The sequence below is a fragment of the Ambystoma mexicanum genome, chromosome 5q, assembly GCF_040938575.1.
Source record: "Ambystoma mexicanum isolate Mex_15411 chromosome 5q, UKY_AmexF1_1, whole genome shotgun sequence".
NCBI classification, from domain to species: domain Eukaryota; kingdom Metazoa; phylum Chordata; class Amphibia; order Caudata; family Ambystomatidae; genus Ambystoma; species Ambystoma mexicanum.
The window spans coordinates 1,013,007,806-1,013,026,801 of record NC_090933.1 but is presented as its reverse complement, the minus strand read 5'-3'; the positions used below and the strand labels follow the sequence as shown (position 1 = coordinate 1,013,026,801).

The window sequence follows — 18,996 nt, the reverse complement described above, 5'->3', positions numbered from 1 at the left end:
AACTCTGTATTTGACTGACATGCATGTTCTAAAATATTAAGACACCAGGTTTTTGGGCCGTAATGCCTAATACCACCACGTTCACATGTTCAGTATAGGAATATACCTGCTTTTGCAGAGAATGTGGAGGCCTTGCAGAAATAGGCTATCATCTTTACAAGACTGTAGGAGGATCTTGAACCCTTTCACTTGGGGCACCTCTGACGCTTATTCCACAAAGAAACTGGTACACTGAATATTTAAACATGTGAAATAAAGGGGCTAAGGTGTAATCCTGCCATACCTCCTTTTAGTATGGGAGTAGTCACGATTCAAAACTTACTATACCTCACAACGGCATTGTTGTTTTCATGGACTGCTGCCATAATGCATAGTGGCCATCTGGGAATCCCCACAGTGGTTAGGAGATCCCACATTTCACAGCAGTCTACCAAATAAAAGGACACAGCCAGATGAATACATCCCACATTTAAATGTTCTTCCCATGGTTTAAATAACCATTGTGTAAGTGAGAGATTGTAATTCTTATCAACCCAGAGTTCTAAACATTCCAATATTTCCTCCCCATGAAATGTTGAATTAATTATAGGTCTATAACTGTCTGGCTTAGATTTGCTTCCCCCCTTACAAATAGGGTGGATAATGATATGTTTTCCACTGTCTGGAATGTTATATTTGTCTACCATTCAATTAGACAAATGTGTGAGCAATGCTGTTTATGTAGATTGAGTGGAGATGTTAACAGAGCCATCAGATGTAGCCCTAACTCGGCCATCCTGAGAGTGATGCTGTTCCCTCACTGTACAATGTCCCACAGTGCTGTCACCCATGATCATCTGGCATAGTAGTTTCAAAGTGATGTTCACTTGCATGAGCTGGTCTATTAACCTAGATTTCCAGGAATGTACACACTTATTTTTGTCAGCAGCCACCGTGACTAGTTAATGGGGGTCATTACGAGTACGGTGGTAAGGGGTTAATGGCACCGTAAGGATGCCGGTGCCATTACCCCCTTATCGCTGCATTATGAAGTTCCCTCGCGGGACCCGCTCAGAACGTCTGGTCAGACCAGACGTCCTTTGCGGGTCCCACAAGGGGACCAGGGAGCTAATAACGGGCCCGTTATTAGCTCCCTCCCCATTGCCATCTAGCGCTATGTGGGCTCGAATGGAAATGGGGATGGGTATTTTGAATGGGGACTTACCAGGTCTTCCAAGGTTGGAATGACCCAGTAAGTTCCCATTCAAAGAACCCGGATATGAGTCCAAACTCGTAATGACCCCCAATGTATGGAAAATTCTGCAATATCCCTTTTTTGATGCTCAGAGAATCTTTACACAATTGTCTGAGAGTTGGAATATGTTTGCTAGATTTGCCACCAGATATAATGCTCTCTAGCAGCACATCCTGAATGCTTATACATGTTTTATCAAACCAGATGGGCTTGCTTTTCCGCAGTTTTTTTGTTGAAAAGGTATTTCTGAAACAGCAGCAGTATTATGTCCAGATTCTCAGCTGGGGTAGCCGACTGTCACATTCAGACTATGATTCCCAAAAGCATGTTTCAATGGTGAAATCCCAATGATAAACGATTTGTAAGGACCACAGATATTTCACATTTCTCTTAATAACTATTATATCTTTTGTCTATCCATTGCTAAGCCCTCTACAACCTGAATATCCAAATGATCTCGATTGTGTTTAGTAATTCATGTTTTGTTGTTGTTGAAAGAATCAAATGTGGGCAGTTTTCCACATTCTTAAACCTGCTGCACATTGTTTACTGCATTACTGCATTACTGCATTAGAATTAGCTAGCGTATTTTCATGTTTCTGAGTCATCAGAATAGAAGTTAGTATATCAAGTGATTTGATTGTAATGGCTTTAGGGGTCAAATATCGACAACTAGCTCTCACAATTGAGAGTTTCAGTGGCTACCCTGCATCTATGTGTTACACATAGATAGAGTTGGCTTGGAATCAGACTGGTTTTAATTCAGGGGTTATCAGCACAACTATTAGTGCCTCGACTGTCTGTTATACTCCTGTTTTTCCTTGATGCTCACACATTTATATATTGCTTTATTGAACTCACCCCTTAACTCTCCCATCTATGAAGAACATGTCTTATAAAATAGAGTTATAACCTTTATGTGCAATGTGAGCTGCTTTCTCAGATGTTTTAATTGTATGTGCTTTGCTAGCAGGGCCATACGCAGTAATTGTGATTGGTTTGTCAGTGTCACACTTAACAACTATATGCAATGTCAAGTTGTCATTAAGTGGAACAGTTCCTATTGCTTTTCTGCAGGCTCTGTTTCTATAATTGGCCTCATTGACTTTACCATATCACCTTATGTGCTACTTTGGAGGATAGATTCGACTCACTCAATCGGTGCTTCCAATTCACCAACCATTTGTTTCAAATCAACATCAAATGTACTTACCATTTGCAGTCTGTTGGAAAGATGGATGCCTTTCTTTGGCCATAACACTGTGTTCTCTGGAACCAATAATCCCCTCAGGCATGGTTTGTTCATCCTCAGTTCTACTTAATAAGGGGCATGTTTTGGAATGGGCTACTGTGTGAGAGGTTCAAAATGGTCTTATTATTGTTAGCTGCAATACATTACAGAATAGAATGCAAGATGGTCAAGGGGTTTGCAGTTAATGAACTCAGGTCCATTCGACAAAGGCGCCATCCTATTACTTAGCTCTGTGTTCATTGCTTCTCTGGGGACTGGTTCAGCATCCATCAAAGTTCATATAGTACAAGCCAGCTAAATCTCTTGATGAAATCCCAACTGGGTGAGGAAATCAATGATGTCCACCTGACAGCCGACTGCCCAAGGACTTCCTAAGACTCCCCTGACTCTGGTCCTTTGCAGCATCACTTGTGTTTTACTAGTTGAAAGCAAGCAACATTCCACCAAGCTGGTGGGTATGTTGTTTACTCTAATCACTGCAACTGGCAGCCTCCTCTCAATAAAATAATCCATATATCACAACGTTCTCTAAACATGTTCTAACAATGATACACTGCATCTCCAAAGACCTAAACCTTTTTTGCCATTCAGGTAGTAGAATCAGAAATAATTTCCCTAGTGATATCCTCTTAGACTTTACCAGCAACAGAAAGTGTCTGAAAGCCTTGCTTTTCTAACCTGTGATTTTGACACTAGCAGCTATGTACCCACCATCCCCAGGCTATCTGGCTATGGTATGAAGTAGAAGTGCAGTACAACAATGGCATACTACTAATGAAAAGTAGTATATGAATTTGCACAAATATCGATGCTACTTACCTTCACTTTAATGTGGATTGTAAATATTTACTTTTTGTTGCCTAATGGGGTTCATGTGTTTTTAAGGTCCTATCCTTGGACCTACATTTATTAGATGTGTGTCCAATTTCTCAATTAAATTAAAATTCTTTCCTTGAAGACTCCAGCCTATTCTGTGACCACCTTCAGCTAGTATTTGTTTAACCTAGCTTGCTACTTTTTAGACCTACCTATAATGCGTAGTTGAACAGGGGTAGTTGTTGACTCTTCTCTCTCCTTTATATGAAGTGCAGTACAGCAATAAACCAGTCAATCATTTAATGATACATTTCAGAAATGAAAAAGACAGGAAGGATTCACTTTCAAACAACACTCTGAACACCAAACTACTTTCTGCCTGACATCCGACTGGCCCCTCTATCCTGCAATATAAGATCTATGCCAGATGGTTAACTCTTCAGAATGGAAGCAGTCAGAATAGATCATTTAGAAGCAACTATGGAATACTGGTGGTGGGGGTAACTAACAACTCTAAGGCTCTGATTCATGGAATTATATGTGTGTAAAATAGAGATTTGCATGCCATTGTCAAACAGGGATTCACGGACAGAATGTCACACAAATCCCTGATTTACACGCAAATAATTCCATGAATCAGGGCTTAATTGATGTCTATGTCACAGAAACGAACTGTTTATCCTTGATCCAATGAGAGCGCTGTCTCTCGAGGATAACACATAAGGAGCTCAGAAAGTTCACCACCACAGGAATGCTCTCTGAGAATGAATGCTGCTGAGTCATAAATTAATCACAGTTGAAGGGAGTGACTTCTGGTTAGTATAGCACCATGAAGAACCTACATAAGAACATTGAATCCATCTTATGAGGAACTTGGTAAATTGGTCGATGTAAGAAAAAGTGGTTGGGTAATTATGATGTTGCTTAGACCAGGGGTACTTGGATCACTACTCCTAGGAAATTGGCAGGTGGAAAGGCAGAACAACAGAGATGATTTTCCAGAACATTTAGATGACGTAAGGGAGGAGAAGACAAAGCTGATATAAGCAGGTTAGATCAATACATGAACATATGGAATTTCAGTTTCCAGTTTCAGTTTTCAAGAAAACATGATCATTAAGGGGACAAAAAACCCATTCAGAAGGCAGATTGTTCCAGAGTTTCATAGCTGTCCCTGGGAAGGATTGATTTAATAGAACTTCCTGTCTCTGTCCTTCTGACATGAGGAGCAACTATATATGTTAAGGCAGTTCTAAACACTCAACTCCGCATTAAAGCACTGAGATTTCTTCTGCTCACATTTCCAGGAAGTATTATTACTGTTCCTACATTACAATCATGTACACAAAGCGATTGGAAGGAACCAATAGACAAAATGAGGGTGCATACACGCTCAAGAAAATAAAAAATACAAAGCATAAATATTTCTGTACTTCCAATAGGCAATGGAGGGAAAGGGCAATGTGAGAGGTCTAAGATATGAGGATGAAGCAGAATTCTCAAACTATTGAGAGATCCTGTGTAATCTCCAACCTGTGTCTCATGATTAACCAATCATTGCTAGCAGCCACATTTCCTCACCCATTTCAGATAGCTGCTATCTCACCTCTTCTAAAAAAGAAATCCCTGGCTGGACCGTACACAGTCAGTTAATTACCAGCCAATCTCTCCACTCCCTTACATTGTGAATCCATTAGAGGCCACGGTAACATTACAACTCCAATCTTTTACTGAAGAAGCTGGCTAGCTTTGTGACATTCAGTGTCGTTTTTGCCCTGGATATAATACTGAATCAGTCTTGTTAGCCACATTAGAGGATCTAAGATTTTTGGTGGATTTAGGAAACATTGGTGTGCTTATCTTATTAGTCCTATCTTCATCCCTTGATACAGTTCACCACAATATTATTTTGAACCATATCTATAAGGTTGGATTACAGGGAAAAGTGTGAGAATTCATTCAATCACTGTTGATCAACCACAAACAAATAGTGTAGCTTCCCCTCTTTTCATCTGCCATGAGAGATGTCTCCTGTGGGGTTTGTCAGGGATCCTCCCGTTTCAATCTCTATATGACTCCTCTGTCAGAGCTAGTGTGTGGCTTCAACATGACTTGTTATATGTATGCCCACAACATCCAGTTCATTTTGTGCTTGGGTAATTCAAACACAAACCTGATTGATCAATTTAAGAATTGCCTTGAACAAGTGAAGAGATGGATGATGATTTATGTTCTACAATTAAACAAACAAAAAACAGAAATAATTTATTCGGAAACCAAATAAGTTTAATTCAACCGCACAAGAATCCTTAGGAAAGTGTGATTTCTGGCCGTATGTGCAATGATACCTTCACATTTAGTATGCCATCTTGGATTCTGGTTGCAGGTTGAGCTGTGCTCAAAGGGACAAATAGGTAAAGTGTTAAGTAGCTTATTTTCCTTTTATCCGGTTGTCTTTATTGTGGTAATGCTGTCTAATGGGGGCTTCCTAAGATACCTCTCTCCGAATAACAACATATTGAAAATGCAGCTGCAAGGTTGATGTTTCATCTTAAGAAATATGATCATATCTCTCCTTCTCTTCACTCTTTGCATTGGTTACCTGTAGTCAAAAGAGTGGAATTCAAAGCCCTGTCCTTAATGCATAAAGCCTAATACAAAACAGGTTAACTCTCAACAAGGACATCTTTTTCCCTGCGTGTGCCTGGACAACATCTCAGTTCGTACATTCCTGGATGACAGATCTGTTGCACTGCTGCTAAACTCTTCATTACTCCTAAATTCAAAAGACCTAAATGGGGCAGCCATACCTTTTCTGCCCAGGCCTCAACTATTTGGAATTCTCTTCCAATTTGTGACAAGTCTGACCATTACATCTTCAGGAAACACTTGAATACCTGGCTGTTCCCCAGAGATTGTCTCTTTCCTGGGGGACTGCGTTGAGATTGCCTTTAGGGCCTTGAGGCCTCTCCTGAAGTGGTCTGTTGTGCTTCGTAAAAGTCCTACCTACCAACCCAACACCCTGGGCCCGATTTATAAAAACAGTTTAGAATGGCACAGTGCCATTGAAAAACACGTTATAAACCAGGCCCTCTGAAGTGCTTTGTGGGTGTTATCAAAATGGAAATGGATATTTATTGTTTGTATTAAATTGTATTTTTGCACTAACTAGTGCACATATATGTTTCTTCAAGTAGATGAGTAAATACACTTGCATGAAATATTAAAGGCATTTTTGCTAGATATTTACATACGTTAGTGGGATACACAATGTGTACTGAACAATTATTCAATGTATTATCTAGTAGAATGCATTTTTTCCTGTGCCAAGCAAAAGTTTAAACAACTTCTCTTCACTCATAACTCAGGTATTCCCTACATCAGTTGCCTGAGTTCCTGTATTGGTTTTAAAACATTATGTCAGTTTTTCTGAAGCTTTTCACGAGTGCAAGTTCAATTAGCATTATAGGAACAAACGTCCATGAGCAAAATAGTACAGTTTTAATGATTGTCCTATGGGGGCAGTGTCAGGTTAAACCCAGTGGAGGCCTGTAGGCAGTCAAAATGTGTGGAACCCCCACACAAATTATCTCCTAATACGTTTTTAATTTTAACAACCAACATTTTAATAACCAATTTTATTACACAAAACTAAACATTAACAATTATTAACGTTATTAAACACATGTGTTTTTTTTAAAAGTTTACTGAACCAACACAGCTTTAAATATTAATTTACCTGAATTTGTTTGTGGTGAAATCTTTCACAATATCTTGGAAGTCTACCTTTTGCAAGACGTCGTATTCAAAAGGCAAGTGAGCGACAACAAAAATGTGTATGCTTTGTTTGGGAAAATGAAAGAATTCTTAAGTCTCTGCCAAAAATGACTAAAAGTGCTTGAACAAAATAGATTTGTTCTTTTAAATTAGATGATGAAGTTAATGAAACTTCATTTTAACTCAGAAAATCTAACTTACAGTAATACAGATGTCAGGTATATATACTCTTCAGTGTTTTCAAAGCTCTACTCGTGAATATTCTACTAAGGTCTGAAGTCGGCAGGTACTCTCGCAACCCACTAACTCACAGAAAGCTTTGTTTCTGAAGGTTTCTTGTGCACGTTGCAGTGGGACAACATTGAACTAGGTACTGTGTACCTTGGACGCTAGATGGAGATGACCATCACTACTGTAAATTACACGTATGTAGTTTGCATCCGATTTTTGTATAAACTGACAGCTGCCAGAAGATAAGCTTTTAAGAGACAAACTGTTATGTAAATCCGATGTCCCTGGTTTATGTACTTTAAGTTGTAATGGGCTCAATACATCAATACAGTATTTTCTCTTTACAGTCTATAATGTATAGTTTTGTTTCTTTCAGTTGATTCATTTTTTTCTATCTTTTGGAAAAAAAATTAAGAAAGCTTGATTGTAATTTTCTTTCAAGATCAATTCGATATTATGTGGATTCATTGCTGTGCGGCCCCTTAAAGAAGTGAGGTCCGGTGACTAGTTTGCCTGGTTATTTGCCATGGCGCAAACATGCATTTAAAAAATATGTGTCTTGCACTTGATCAAACATTGCCCTAGTGCTACTTGCATGTGCACAGGTGCAATGTTTCTGTAAGACCACAAGGTATTCCACGAAAATAGATGAAATCAAAATGTCCTCACCTTAGAAAATATGTCTTTGAATGTTTACGACCAACGCATACATATTGTTAAGTGTGTGCTGCGAGAGCATCGGCAGAGCATCGGCAGCAAGAATTGTTAGGAGAAGTGAAATGCAATTACGCAAGAAACAACGACAGAGCAAAGTTTACACGAGCTCTGAAATTGCTGAAATGATATTCACATTAGCACATGTCATTTAGTATGAAAAGTAATCAAGATCTGAATTAGAAATGCAGCATGTAACAACCGAGTGCTGAAATGTCTACCCTTTGCTCAGTAATTATCTATTTCAGCAAGCGTGTGAACAACTGACGCATGTGGTTTATTAAGCATAGCCATTTGTCATTCTGGAAAATGTGACAGATCATGAATCACTGTCCACCAGTAATGCTAGGCTGAGATGTAATGACCACACCACATTTTGCCGAGCTTAGTTCAAATGTCCATTATGTAGCATACATTGAAATCATAGGGTCACCGGTTTGCAGGTTACTTTCATTATTTCAAAACATGCACTTGTATTAGCTTTGTGCCTTTTCAGATGGTAATAAAAACATTGAGGATGCTTACAAAATGGGGTACCCGCATATCCTGAAATGAAGGCAGGCTGCATGTGACAGGGTTCTTCAAAACAGAACAGGTCCCTTATTGATGTTTAAAAAAGTGCTCAATTATAAAAGGTTGTGCCTTTTTTATCATTCTTAAAATGCAATCACAAATTGATTGTCTTGTCCTCTTGATATAACTGAATTTACCCCACATGTGTTTCCCAATCCTGGTTTAAGATCTATATTATAAGGATTGTCATGTGCCTAAGCTATTACAAACACTATACATCTTCCTTCAGGCTGCATGACTGTTATTTGAAACCACATGTTTGTTTTATCTGTACTATCTTTCCATCACCACTTCCTCCCTTCCCCTTTCCTTTTTCCCACAGACTACAGTTTGGCTATACCAGGTGCAGGCCCAATAAGACAACTTCCAGACCAGACATGGCTCTTTGACTCCACTATAGTGGTGATTTGGTGCAGTTTAAAATATCTGTATCACAAAATAGCAAAATAACATATGAAATTACATTGCATTTATTTCCATTCACCTTTTTTTAACTGCAGACGAATTTTAGATCCATCTTATGACTTACTAGAGAGAGTTAGGATCGCCTGTTTCTCTGATATAGAAGATTGCACATTACTATCACCTTGCATACCTCTTGCAGTTACTTCAGCCATTGCCGCACAGCACCTAACTCTGATCATGTAATTGTCTCTTCTGAAAAGTGGCCAAACATATAGGGCTTTGGAAGAACTGGTGTTTTCCCTTCTTTCTCTTCGGATTACACTGGTGCCTCATTCCCCTCTATGAAGCAAGCTCTTGGTTCTCACACTTACGTTAGTAAACTCTTTGCTCCTAGTTTATTCACATGGTGATTTGGAGGCAGTTTAAAATGGTGTATGTTATCTGAGTCATTTTCAATTTGTTTCTAGAATATATCTTAGCCTTACCGTGCTTTTTGCATAGCCAGAGTTTCTGATATAACACCAGCTAATAAAGAATGCCAACCCGACATTCTGGGACAAGAAACAGGCTGTATTTGGGCTATTTTTCTTTGTTTAATTAAATATTAATACAAAATCACAGGCGGTTCCCTAATGAATGTCATCAACAGTGTTAAACAATCACAGACAGCTTGTCTACAAAAAGACACATGTACCTGCCTGCAAAGCTATCCCTAATAAAGTTGAACACTCATGATTATTCAACATCAAACATATATTTACACAGCTATTCTAATCAACATAATATATGTCAAACTTTGTGTTGCAACTTGTCTCAATCATTGTGTGTATGTGTCAAAATGTCCGCACATCATAAGCAGTTAAATACACTTTCTTTTTTCCAATAATAATCACAAGTGTTACTATCAGAGAAATGAGACTTAATGTACATGTCCCCCATTTGTATAACATGTGCATCTATTTATGTGGTGCTGTTGGCTTCTACTATATGTCTATAAGTAAACTATAACTCATTGTAAATTGTGTTAATGATTTACAGCTTGGGTATAGAGAGGTTGTGCTTTCATTTTAAAGTGCACAGCAGCATATTAATGTGCTTATCACAAACATGGAAATGAAATTATGCTTTCTGAGAGTATATTACCGATCCACCCACTTCATTTTGCAGACCATGTCTATGTAGTACAGGGTCCTACCCATGGGTACAATATCATTAAAGGTAGCTGAAAGGTCATTTTAAAGTGTATAATTGTCTATAGAATTGAGGTGACATGGCAAAGCTTCATCAAACCCAATTAGAATTCCATGGCTTAAGTATGGTTTTCACAGGTAACACATTTATTGACCCACTGTAGAAATGTGAAGCATTGTGCACCAGTTCACAATTTCAGTTTTCAAAAAACTCATTTGAAAACACTGGGTTTCATTCAATTGGCTATGGTTAAAAGACATTGCAAACTTTACAGCAGAAACACGTTCTTCTCATTTGAAAGAGTTAATCACTTGCTATAAACATGGTCATAAAGTCAGATTCAGTTTACAATGAAAATACTATAGAATGCTATTACCATGCATTGAATAGCCCTGCAAACACCCCTCCACAACACACACAACACACCACCACCCCCACCCCACACCCACCCACACACACACTACTTGCCTTCTGAGACATTCTGATTACCTTGGTGAGCTCCTATTTATTTCCCCTATAATGCCATTGTTTATGCCATTATGAAACCCCCCTTTTATACTATGTATGTGCTCATGTGCTTTCTGACGTGAGCACACAAAATTAAGCTGGTCATGACTTCCTACATCTGCTAAATTAGAAGGTTTTTTTTGTGTTAAATCTGCACAACTTAACTGCAGCTTAACTAAGGTTTTTTTTTCCAGTGAAGTTCAATGGTTTTGTTATACCATTGTTTATTTTTACAGGCTGCTAGCCATGGCAATTGGCTGTGTCCACTGTACATGTTCCCCTGATATACTTCTTTTGGACCCACTAGATGATCACAGCCTTTGGCCCTTCCGTCATGCCCACTTTATCTTTTAACCACTACCATTTTTTCCTGGTCACTAGCCATGGCCTTCACTCATGAACATTGGCCCTGTACTTTGGCTGTGGCCTACTTAACATGTTGCCCCAATAGCTTTCTTCCAGTCCCACGTGCCATGGCTTTTGCCCATAGCCAGAACCCATGGCTGATTGCTCTGATAGTTTAACTAAATGGGCCCCTACCCATAGCCATTGGCTGAGGCCACACAACTACATTTCTTTTGGGTATACTAGCCATGGGCTTCAGCCATGGCCAGTGGCCGCTGCCTATTGCTGTGGTCCCTTGACATGGTGCCCCAATAAGTTTTGTAGGGCACCACTAGCCATGACCTTAAAGTAATCTAGTAGCCCTTTAGCCGCACCCATTACCCCCACCTCACTGTAGCTGTAACATTCCACAATATTTTGTATTCATTACATGTTTAACTATCTTTTTTTTTCAAACCCATAACAAGGGTTTGTATAACCCTGATAATAGCAATTTACTACAAGTAAACCTGGTTATTCTTGTGACACACTTTCATTCCCAATCCCGTTTTCTATCATAACCCTGGTTATGAGAAAATGTGTGAGCTCTGACCTTGATCCCCAGGCCCCCAAGACCCTAATTTCACATGGTTTCGTCTTCCCCTACCCAACTCTAGCCTGATTACATGTCATCCTTTTTCCTCCTCCAAATGGTATTTCTTCCAGTTTTCATTGTTAGCTAACCCCGGTTATTTTGGAAATAACCCTGGTTATCTCTTGCATTGAACAAAAAATAAATGGCAGCTTTTTCATTTCTGAAAAGTCTATCTGCTGCAAAGCACCATGGGAGAAACAGCAATCATTTCGGGAGTAAGAGGCACCTCCTTCTCTGCTAAATATTTTAACAACTACTCAACGGAATAACCCCATACTCCCCCCTGGAAATCGAGTCAATGCTTCATGACCAATTTGTTTCATGCCTTGCCAAATTCCAGTCAGCCGTTTTTGCTGGGGAAATGAACAGGAGTTGGCTGAAAAGAGTCTTTTTGCATACTTAATAAGAAAACAATTTATAACAAATCTTTCCCAATATTTACACTTGGGGGACAGTGGTGGTGGCCGTGAGAAACAGTCTATTTGCAAAATAGTAGCCAAATCTGTCTTGCAAGTCAAACTTTATTTGCACTTCAATTTCTGGGTTTTGTATGGAATTTGATACTCAACTTAACTATAGTGCGGTGACCACTGCACTATAAGTAGATATTGATTGGATTCACCAAATAAATAAATGCATGTATGAAAGCTAATGTTCTAATACGTGCTTTCTTCTTTTTCATATTGCAGTTCAGAGGCGTATTTCCCAATACATTCTTGAACTGTTCTAGAGAAATTGTCTTGTCAATCTGACCTCTCACCAGTGACTGTAGAGTTGTAGTTCTTTTAGCCTTTTTTTTCGCACTTAACAGTCAATTAGTGGTCTTTGTGCCCTCAGTATTTAACTATAACTTTACATGGAAAACACATCTTTAATAACAGTAGACGGTATGCACAATTGCAGTATTTCACAATATATTGTTTGCCAGTCTACAAAATACTATCATTGTGTTTATAGATTTTAAAGCATATTAATTAAAGTCCAATCATATAGTATATTGCAATGATAGTTTTGTTTTCAATCTGTGATGCTTTTGGAGGGTTTCAGTGACAATAACAAAACAGTCACTGATCATTCTGCAAATTTGTGATGTAGTCCATTTCCAAATGAACTAGCGCCTGCTGTAATGTCATAACGTAGGATCATGAGTGATCAATTGATATGATGTCACAGCAAGGGGATATATCATTGTCTCTGCCTGGTATTTTTACTTTATTTATTTTCTTTTTTTTGGTGCTGGAGGGTAGGAGGAGAAAACACGTCGGGCTTCATCACAAGTTAGGCAATATTTGCTGTGAAAACACAGTCAAGCTTGTTTACTGTTTCCGTCACTCTCAATCATTCTACATCCACCCGACTATGAGGGGTGGAAAAGCGATGTTGATCTCCTTTCCGAGAGTGCATAAGTCTTGATTGCAGATTTGGAGGATTTACCGCTGGCTGTAATTTGCCCTTAGTAAGTCCTGCATTTTTTGGAGGTAGAGGAGGTGGAGGAAAAACTTCCAGCAAGCCCTGGAGGTATTTAAGAGATTTTTTTTCCAAGCTTAAAATTTGACAGTGCTGTAAATTGTTAATAAAATGGTGGTAATGGAATGACTACAAAGGGACAGACGTTTTATGCAATGACAGTTTAGATGTATGAAAAGCAGTGCAGGAGGGCCGTACACAACATAAAACTATCAATGGGTAGTTTTCAAGTTCCTGGTACATTTCTCCTTTGGCTACCATGAAACATAAGAGCCAATTTGTGCTTCACTCTCATTGCCTATCAGGGGCCCGCTTGCAGAAAATTTGCACCGGTGCAAGTGCAAGTATGCACGGTATTCTCACTAGTACAAAATTTGCCCTATTTATTTAAAAAAAAAAACACTGCAATACATTAGAAAACCTTTTCAAAGTTATAAGTGCAGTTTGACGTGTTATAAAATTGGCCTTCTACAAAAATGATACATTTTGAACACATTTTTTCACTGAGGGAAAGTTTGCCCTTGTGCTAATACAGCACTATGGCAAAATGTGCCCTGGAGCACACCACATGCATTGAAAGTATATGCTTTTTACACTTGGGGCTATTTTTGCTCTGGTGTTTATAACATGCCCGACTGCATTTGCCACAGTGCTAAGGTTTTCTCATATGTCCCATCATTTTGAAAATAGGAAAATCTTTGCCCTAGTGCTAATACTGTGCAACTTTGCACATGCACTGGTGCAAAGCTTCTTTAATCTGGCCCCAGATGTCACTTCAATCCGCTCAGTGGTATATATTACCAGCGGTTGATTGCTGACCATCTATAATACTTTATGTAATATATTTGTTATTTTATTATGTTAATTGCATAGTATATACAATATAATTCAAAACAACAAGCCATTTATTTATAATGTGTAGTATCCTTTCAGATGCAGATAAAGTCATAGTTATTTGTTCTATGTGCTTGCTTCACCGTGAGATGATGACCCATCTGTTGCAAACATGCATAAGTATATTTGTTTGTGCGTCAGTTTTTAGATTACATTAAGGCACATCAGATTACAGCATAACACATATTCTGTTAGTCAAATACTAATTTCAATAAGCAGTTCTCTTTTAAATAAATCAATGTATGTGCTTTCTTGTGCAGAGCTGCAGAGCAGTTCTTGTGGGAATCCAGGCGTTCCACCAAAAGGCGTCCTCTCTGGAACGAGGTTTGATGTTGGAGATAAAATACGCTACAGCTGCGTGACGGGCTACATCCTGGACGGGCACCCTCAGCTCACCTGCATAGCAAACACGGTGAACACAGCGTCATGGGATTTCCCAGTTCCCATGTGCAGAGGTAAGTGCATTCCGTATTCTACACTGACATCTGTCATGCATGAATAACAAATGAAAAATGCAATTTTGGAAGTAAGAACAGCCTGTCATCTGCTCTGGTTTTCATGGCAGCAGATGTGGAAGCCTACAGAGACGAGCGATCATTGTATTGTTGTTAGATGTTCCAAACTCAATTCATTAGATGTGTTTTCCCTCATGCAGTCAGGTGTGTGTACACACACACACACACAAACGCACACACACAGTTACGACTATAACGCCACTGGGTGGTAAGTGCCAGAATCTTGCCTTTACTTGTACATCTATACCAACAACACTTTAAAAGTCTGTTATTTCAAAAGCTTTTTTTCCCCTTTTATTTGGAAAATCTAGCTGTAAACCAACATTTTAGATAAAACAAACGTTTTTTTTTAAATTATTTTTATACATTTTTATTTTTTATTTTTTTAAAGTCATGCTATACATTTCATGGACTATTTTCTGGCTATATTTGTCAGATTGCAATGCTACTGTCTGAGGAATAATCAGATCTCCAAATATTTAAATTATCAGGAAAGGATAGGCCATTTAAGGAAATCAACGTAGGAATACTTTGTTCTGCCTCTCCCTACAAACTTTTTCCATTGGGTAATTCCCTGAAAGAGGCTTCACTCTATTTTCACTTCAAGATTGATTCCGCTCTATAGTAGAAAAAACGTAATAATGCATTGCTTTTTTGTTTAAATATTTTTATTTACATCAATAGGCGTACAAGACGTATACAATAGAAAAGTGAACAAGTAATAAGTCCATAATTAATACAGAGGAACCATACCTCCAAACATGTTTTATAATTATGAGTCTTATATGACATCACATATGTGATATGTTCTAATGCATAAAAAATACAATTTAAAAATAAACTCATATATATAGAAGTTGCATAATATGATTACACAAACAAAGATGCACAAGACAGACATACACAGGAGGATAGGGGGTGCTGCTATCCAGGAACTAGAAAGGCAATAGATTATAATATTTTCCTATCCACTAACAGAAGCGTTTTGGAAGAATTCTACAAATGACTGCCATTTTGACTCATGCTTGAATAGTAAAAGTGGAAACTTAGCATTGAATTTTTCCATTCGATGGATGTCACGTACTGAGTTCCACCATATCTTACAGTGTAAATGCTTAAAGTCTTTCCAATTGGATGTTATTGTTTGGATAGCAATTACAAGGTGGTCAAACAGGTAACTATTATATTTATGCATCTTAGGTTGTACAACAATACTTCCATTAGGGAGGAAGGAAACACACAAATCTTGTTGTATATGAAAAATGCCTACGAGAGTCTTCCACACCATTTCCCAAAATATTTAACATAAACACAGTCAAAAACATATGTTTGACGGAACCTTGAACACATAAGCAACTCCAACAATTGTCGTTTTGGGATGATCCACTTTTTAAAAGAGTAAGTGGGGTGGTAAAGGCTGTATGGTGAAAAAAGTACAGAGTTTGGAGTAAACTCGCTGATACAATCATTTTTGAGATATTTTTCCGTATAAAACACCATACTATTAGAGTGTCATTCAGAGAACATTCTTGGTTCCAATCCATTATGCAATTGCATGGGTGAGCAACTGTTGGATTGGATAAACATGTTTTATAGAACCTGGAGCCCATAAACATTGGATTGGACAGCTATCTAGCTTTTTCAACACAATAATCCTGCACATTACATGCTAATAAGGAAAAATTATCCATTATAGCATTAATCAGACCTAGGTATTGTTGTACAAGTGACATTGGAACATTGTATCTAGCCATTATTTCATCAAAAGTAAGAGGCGTTCCTTGGGTAAACAGCTGCCCAACATATTTAATGATACGAGAGAGCCAAGACTTCCAACATAGAATTCTCTTGTTAATCTTAATCAGGGGGTTCAACCATATATATTGTGAGGTAAAATGAGATTTTCTAGTAGTTAGTGTAAATAAATAGGACCTTAGATACATAATGCTTGTAATACATTAATGCTTGTACTATTAAATTATGTATTATTGTTTATAATGTAGGGGCAATCTACAAGAGAATGGGGTGAAACCTTTGCTCACTCTATAAGAGGCCTATTAGGCAAACAAGGACTGGCAAGGAGAAACCGCAATTGTGCTGGCCTCAAAACAAAGGCCATATGGTATTTCTTAAAGTCTGGAAACCATACACCTCCCTCTATTCTAAGCTTTTTGAGCACTCGTAGCAAGATTCTACATCTCTTTTTCCCCCAGAGGAATTTGAGGATGCATGAGTCTAGTGATTTGAAAAATGAGGCAGGAAGGGAATAGGAAGCATGTATAGTAAATAAAGTATAATCGGGGAAATCATAATTTCGATTCTACCCCACCAGGATAGGAACAGGGGGAACCATGAGTTAATAAGCTCTATGACTTTACTTAGGATATGTGCTGTATTTTTAGTCATACTTTCCATAGAAGATGTTATATGGATACCCAGATATTTAATGCCCGCAGGGCACCACTTCATTCTAGAGCTTGAAATGTACTGTCAGGCACAGTGTATGCTAAGTGGTAGTATCTCTGACTTTTCTGTGTTAATTTTATACACTGATGCCAAAGAAAATTGTTTAACAGTATGCACTAACTTGCGTAGACACGTATCCGCTATATGTTAAAGCAGTAATACATCATCAGCATATGCAGCAGTTTTAATTTTAAAACCTCCAAAGTGAATTCCAGTTATATTTGCATCTTGTCGAATTGCCTCAAGGAAGGTTCTAGTGCCAAAATGAAAAGCAAGAGAAATGGGACATCCTTGCCGGGTTCCTCTATGAAGAGAGAAAGAGGATGACATGTGACCATTATACAAACACATATGCTTTTGGATTAGAGTACAGTACTTTGATCATTTATATAAAGGGATCAGGAATGCTATGCCACTTTAAAGCTTCAAACATATAATCCCACTCAAACCTATCAAAAGTCTTTTCAGCGAAAAGTGCAATAGCAGCATATGGATTAGCAGATTTCTGAATGATATTAAGTAAAGTGTCTAATATTAGATAAAGACAGTCATCCCCTAACATAGCCTACCTGATCATTCTTAAAGAGATTAGGAAGAGAGGGAGTTGATCTGGCAAGCATTTTGCAATCAGTATTAATCAAGGATATTTGTCTATAGTTTTGTACCAATTCAACATCTTTATCGGGTTTAGGGAAGACAATAAGCATAGATTCTGTAAAGGACCCTTTGGCTTTCCCATTTGAAATAAAGGAATAATACATATAATTAAGCTTGGGCACTAGCAGATCTTTAAAAATGGCGAAAAAATCAATTGAAAGACTGTCCGGGCCGGGAACTTTCCCTTTATTGAGATATTTAATGGCTTTATATATTTCACTTGCCGGCATGGGGTCATTCAGTTTCTGTAGATTGGTACTAACATATGAGCTATGATGTATATGTTTTAAGAAATCAGATGCATAAGTATTATTGGGCGTAGGATCCGAAGAGTATCATTTTTATAGAAATTTGAGAAGACTTTGAAAATGTCTTTATCATGAAAGGTTCTATTGCCATTGTGTTCTTTAATGACAGTAATATTAGTGTTATTTCTTTTAAATTTAATGTAAGACGCTAATGACTTATTCGATTTATTTGAGAACTGATAGATTTTAGATTTGTACTTAAAGAGGTTGGTACATGAGTATTGCATAGCCAAATTATTATATTGTATTTGTAGTTTAGTAATTACTCGTAGGGTAGAGATAGAGTTGGAGTGTATGTATTCATGTTCTAAAGATGTAATTGATTTCATAATATCATCATTCTTGTTTAAGTTTTTTTTCTCCTTTTCTTAGCAGTATATGATTTAATATGTCCCCTTAATACCGTGTTATAATAATCTCAGTTATTGTCTATGGATGTATCAATGTTGAGGTTTTCAGAGGAGAAATGAGAATGCTGCTGCTGAATACATCTAGTGAAAAGATCATCTTTCATGAGCGTTGGATTGAATCTCCATCTGTGAAGTTGGTTATTATTGTATGGATTAGAAAGTAAAGTGGACAGGAGCATGATCAAACAGGGTAATGGTTCTATTTTGACTTCCACTGGTGATTGGTCAAGGATTTAGTTATAAACATATAATCAATTCTTGAAAAGGAATTATGAGGTGGAGAGCAAAATGTATAATCCAAATCAGAGGTATGGGCTATGCACCAAGACTAAGTTATCTTAAAGCGTAGATTGCATTTTTTGTCAAGAAGGGGATCTATTATCTTGTTACAGTCACCACACATAATGAGATTATTCGGACTATAATTGAAGATACAGGGCCTGATTCATGGAACGTTTTCCTATGGGATTGTGCCATTATAAAACACTTCCATGAATCAGGCACATAGTTTGTTCGTTGAGTCCAGAAACCATGATCAGCATTGGTAGGACCGTATATGTTTAATATGGAGTACTCAATAGAATCAATGAGAAGTTTGAG

At 37.9% G+C, this 18,996-nt stretch overlaps 1 protein-coding gene across 5 annotated transcripts in view; it reads left to right on the top strand.

Moving 5' to 3' along the window:
• The window catches only part of CSMD3 (CUB and Sushi multiple domains 3), a 3,270,409-nt gene that overhangs the window by 718,255 nt on the left and 2,533,158 nt on the right, over positions 1-18,996 (top strand). For all 5 annotated transcript variants that reach the window (XM_069621531.1, XM_069621530.1, XM_069621528.1 and 2 more), the window contains exon 4: positions 14,301-14,495. In XM_069621531.1, coding sequence (XP_069477632.1) covers positions 14,301-14,495 — 195 coding nt within the window. The remainder of the gene's footprint in view (positions 1-14,300; positions 14,496-18,996) is intronic.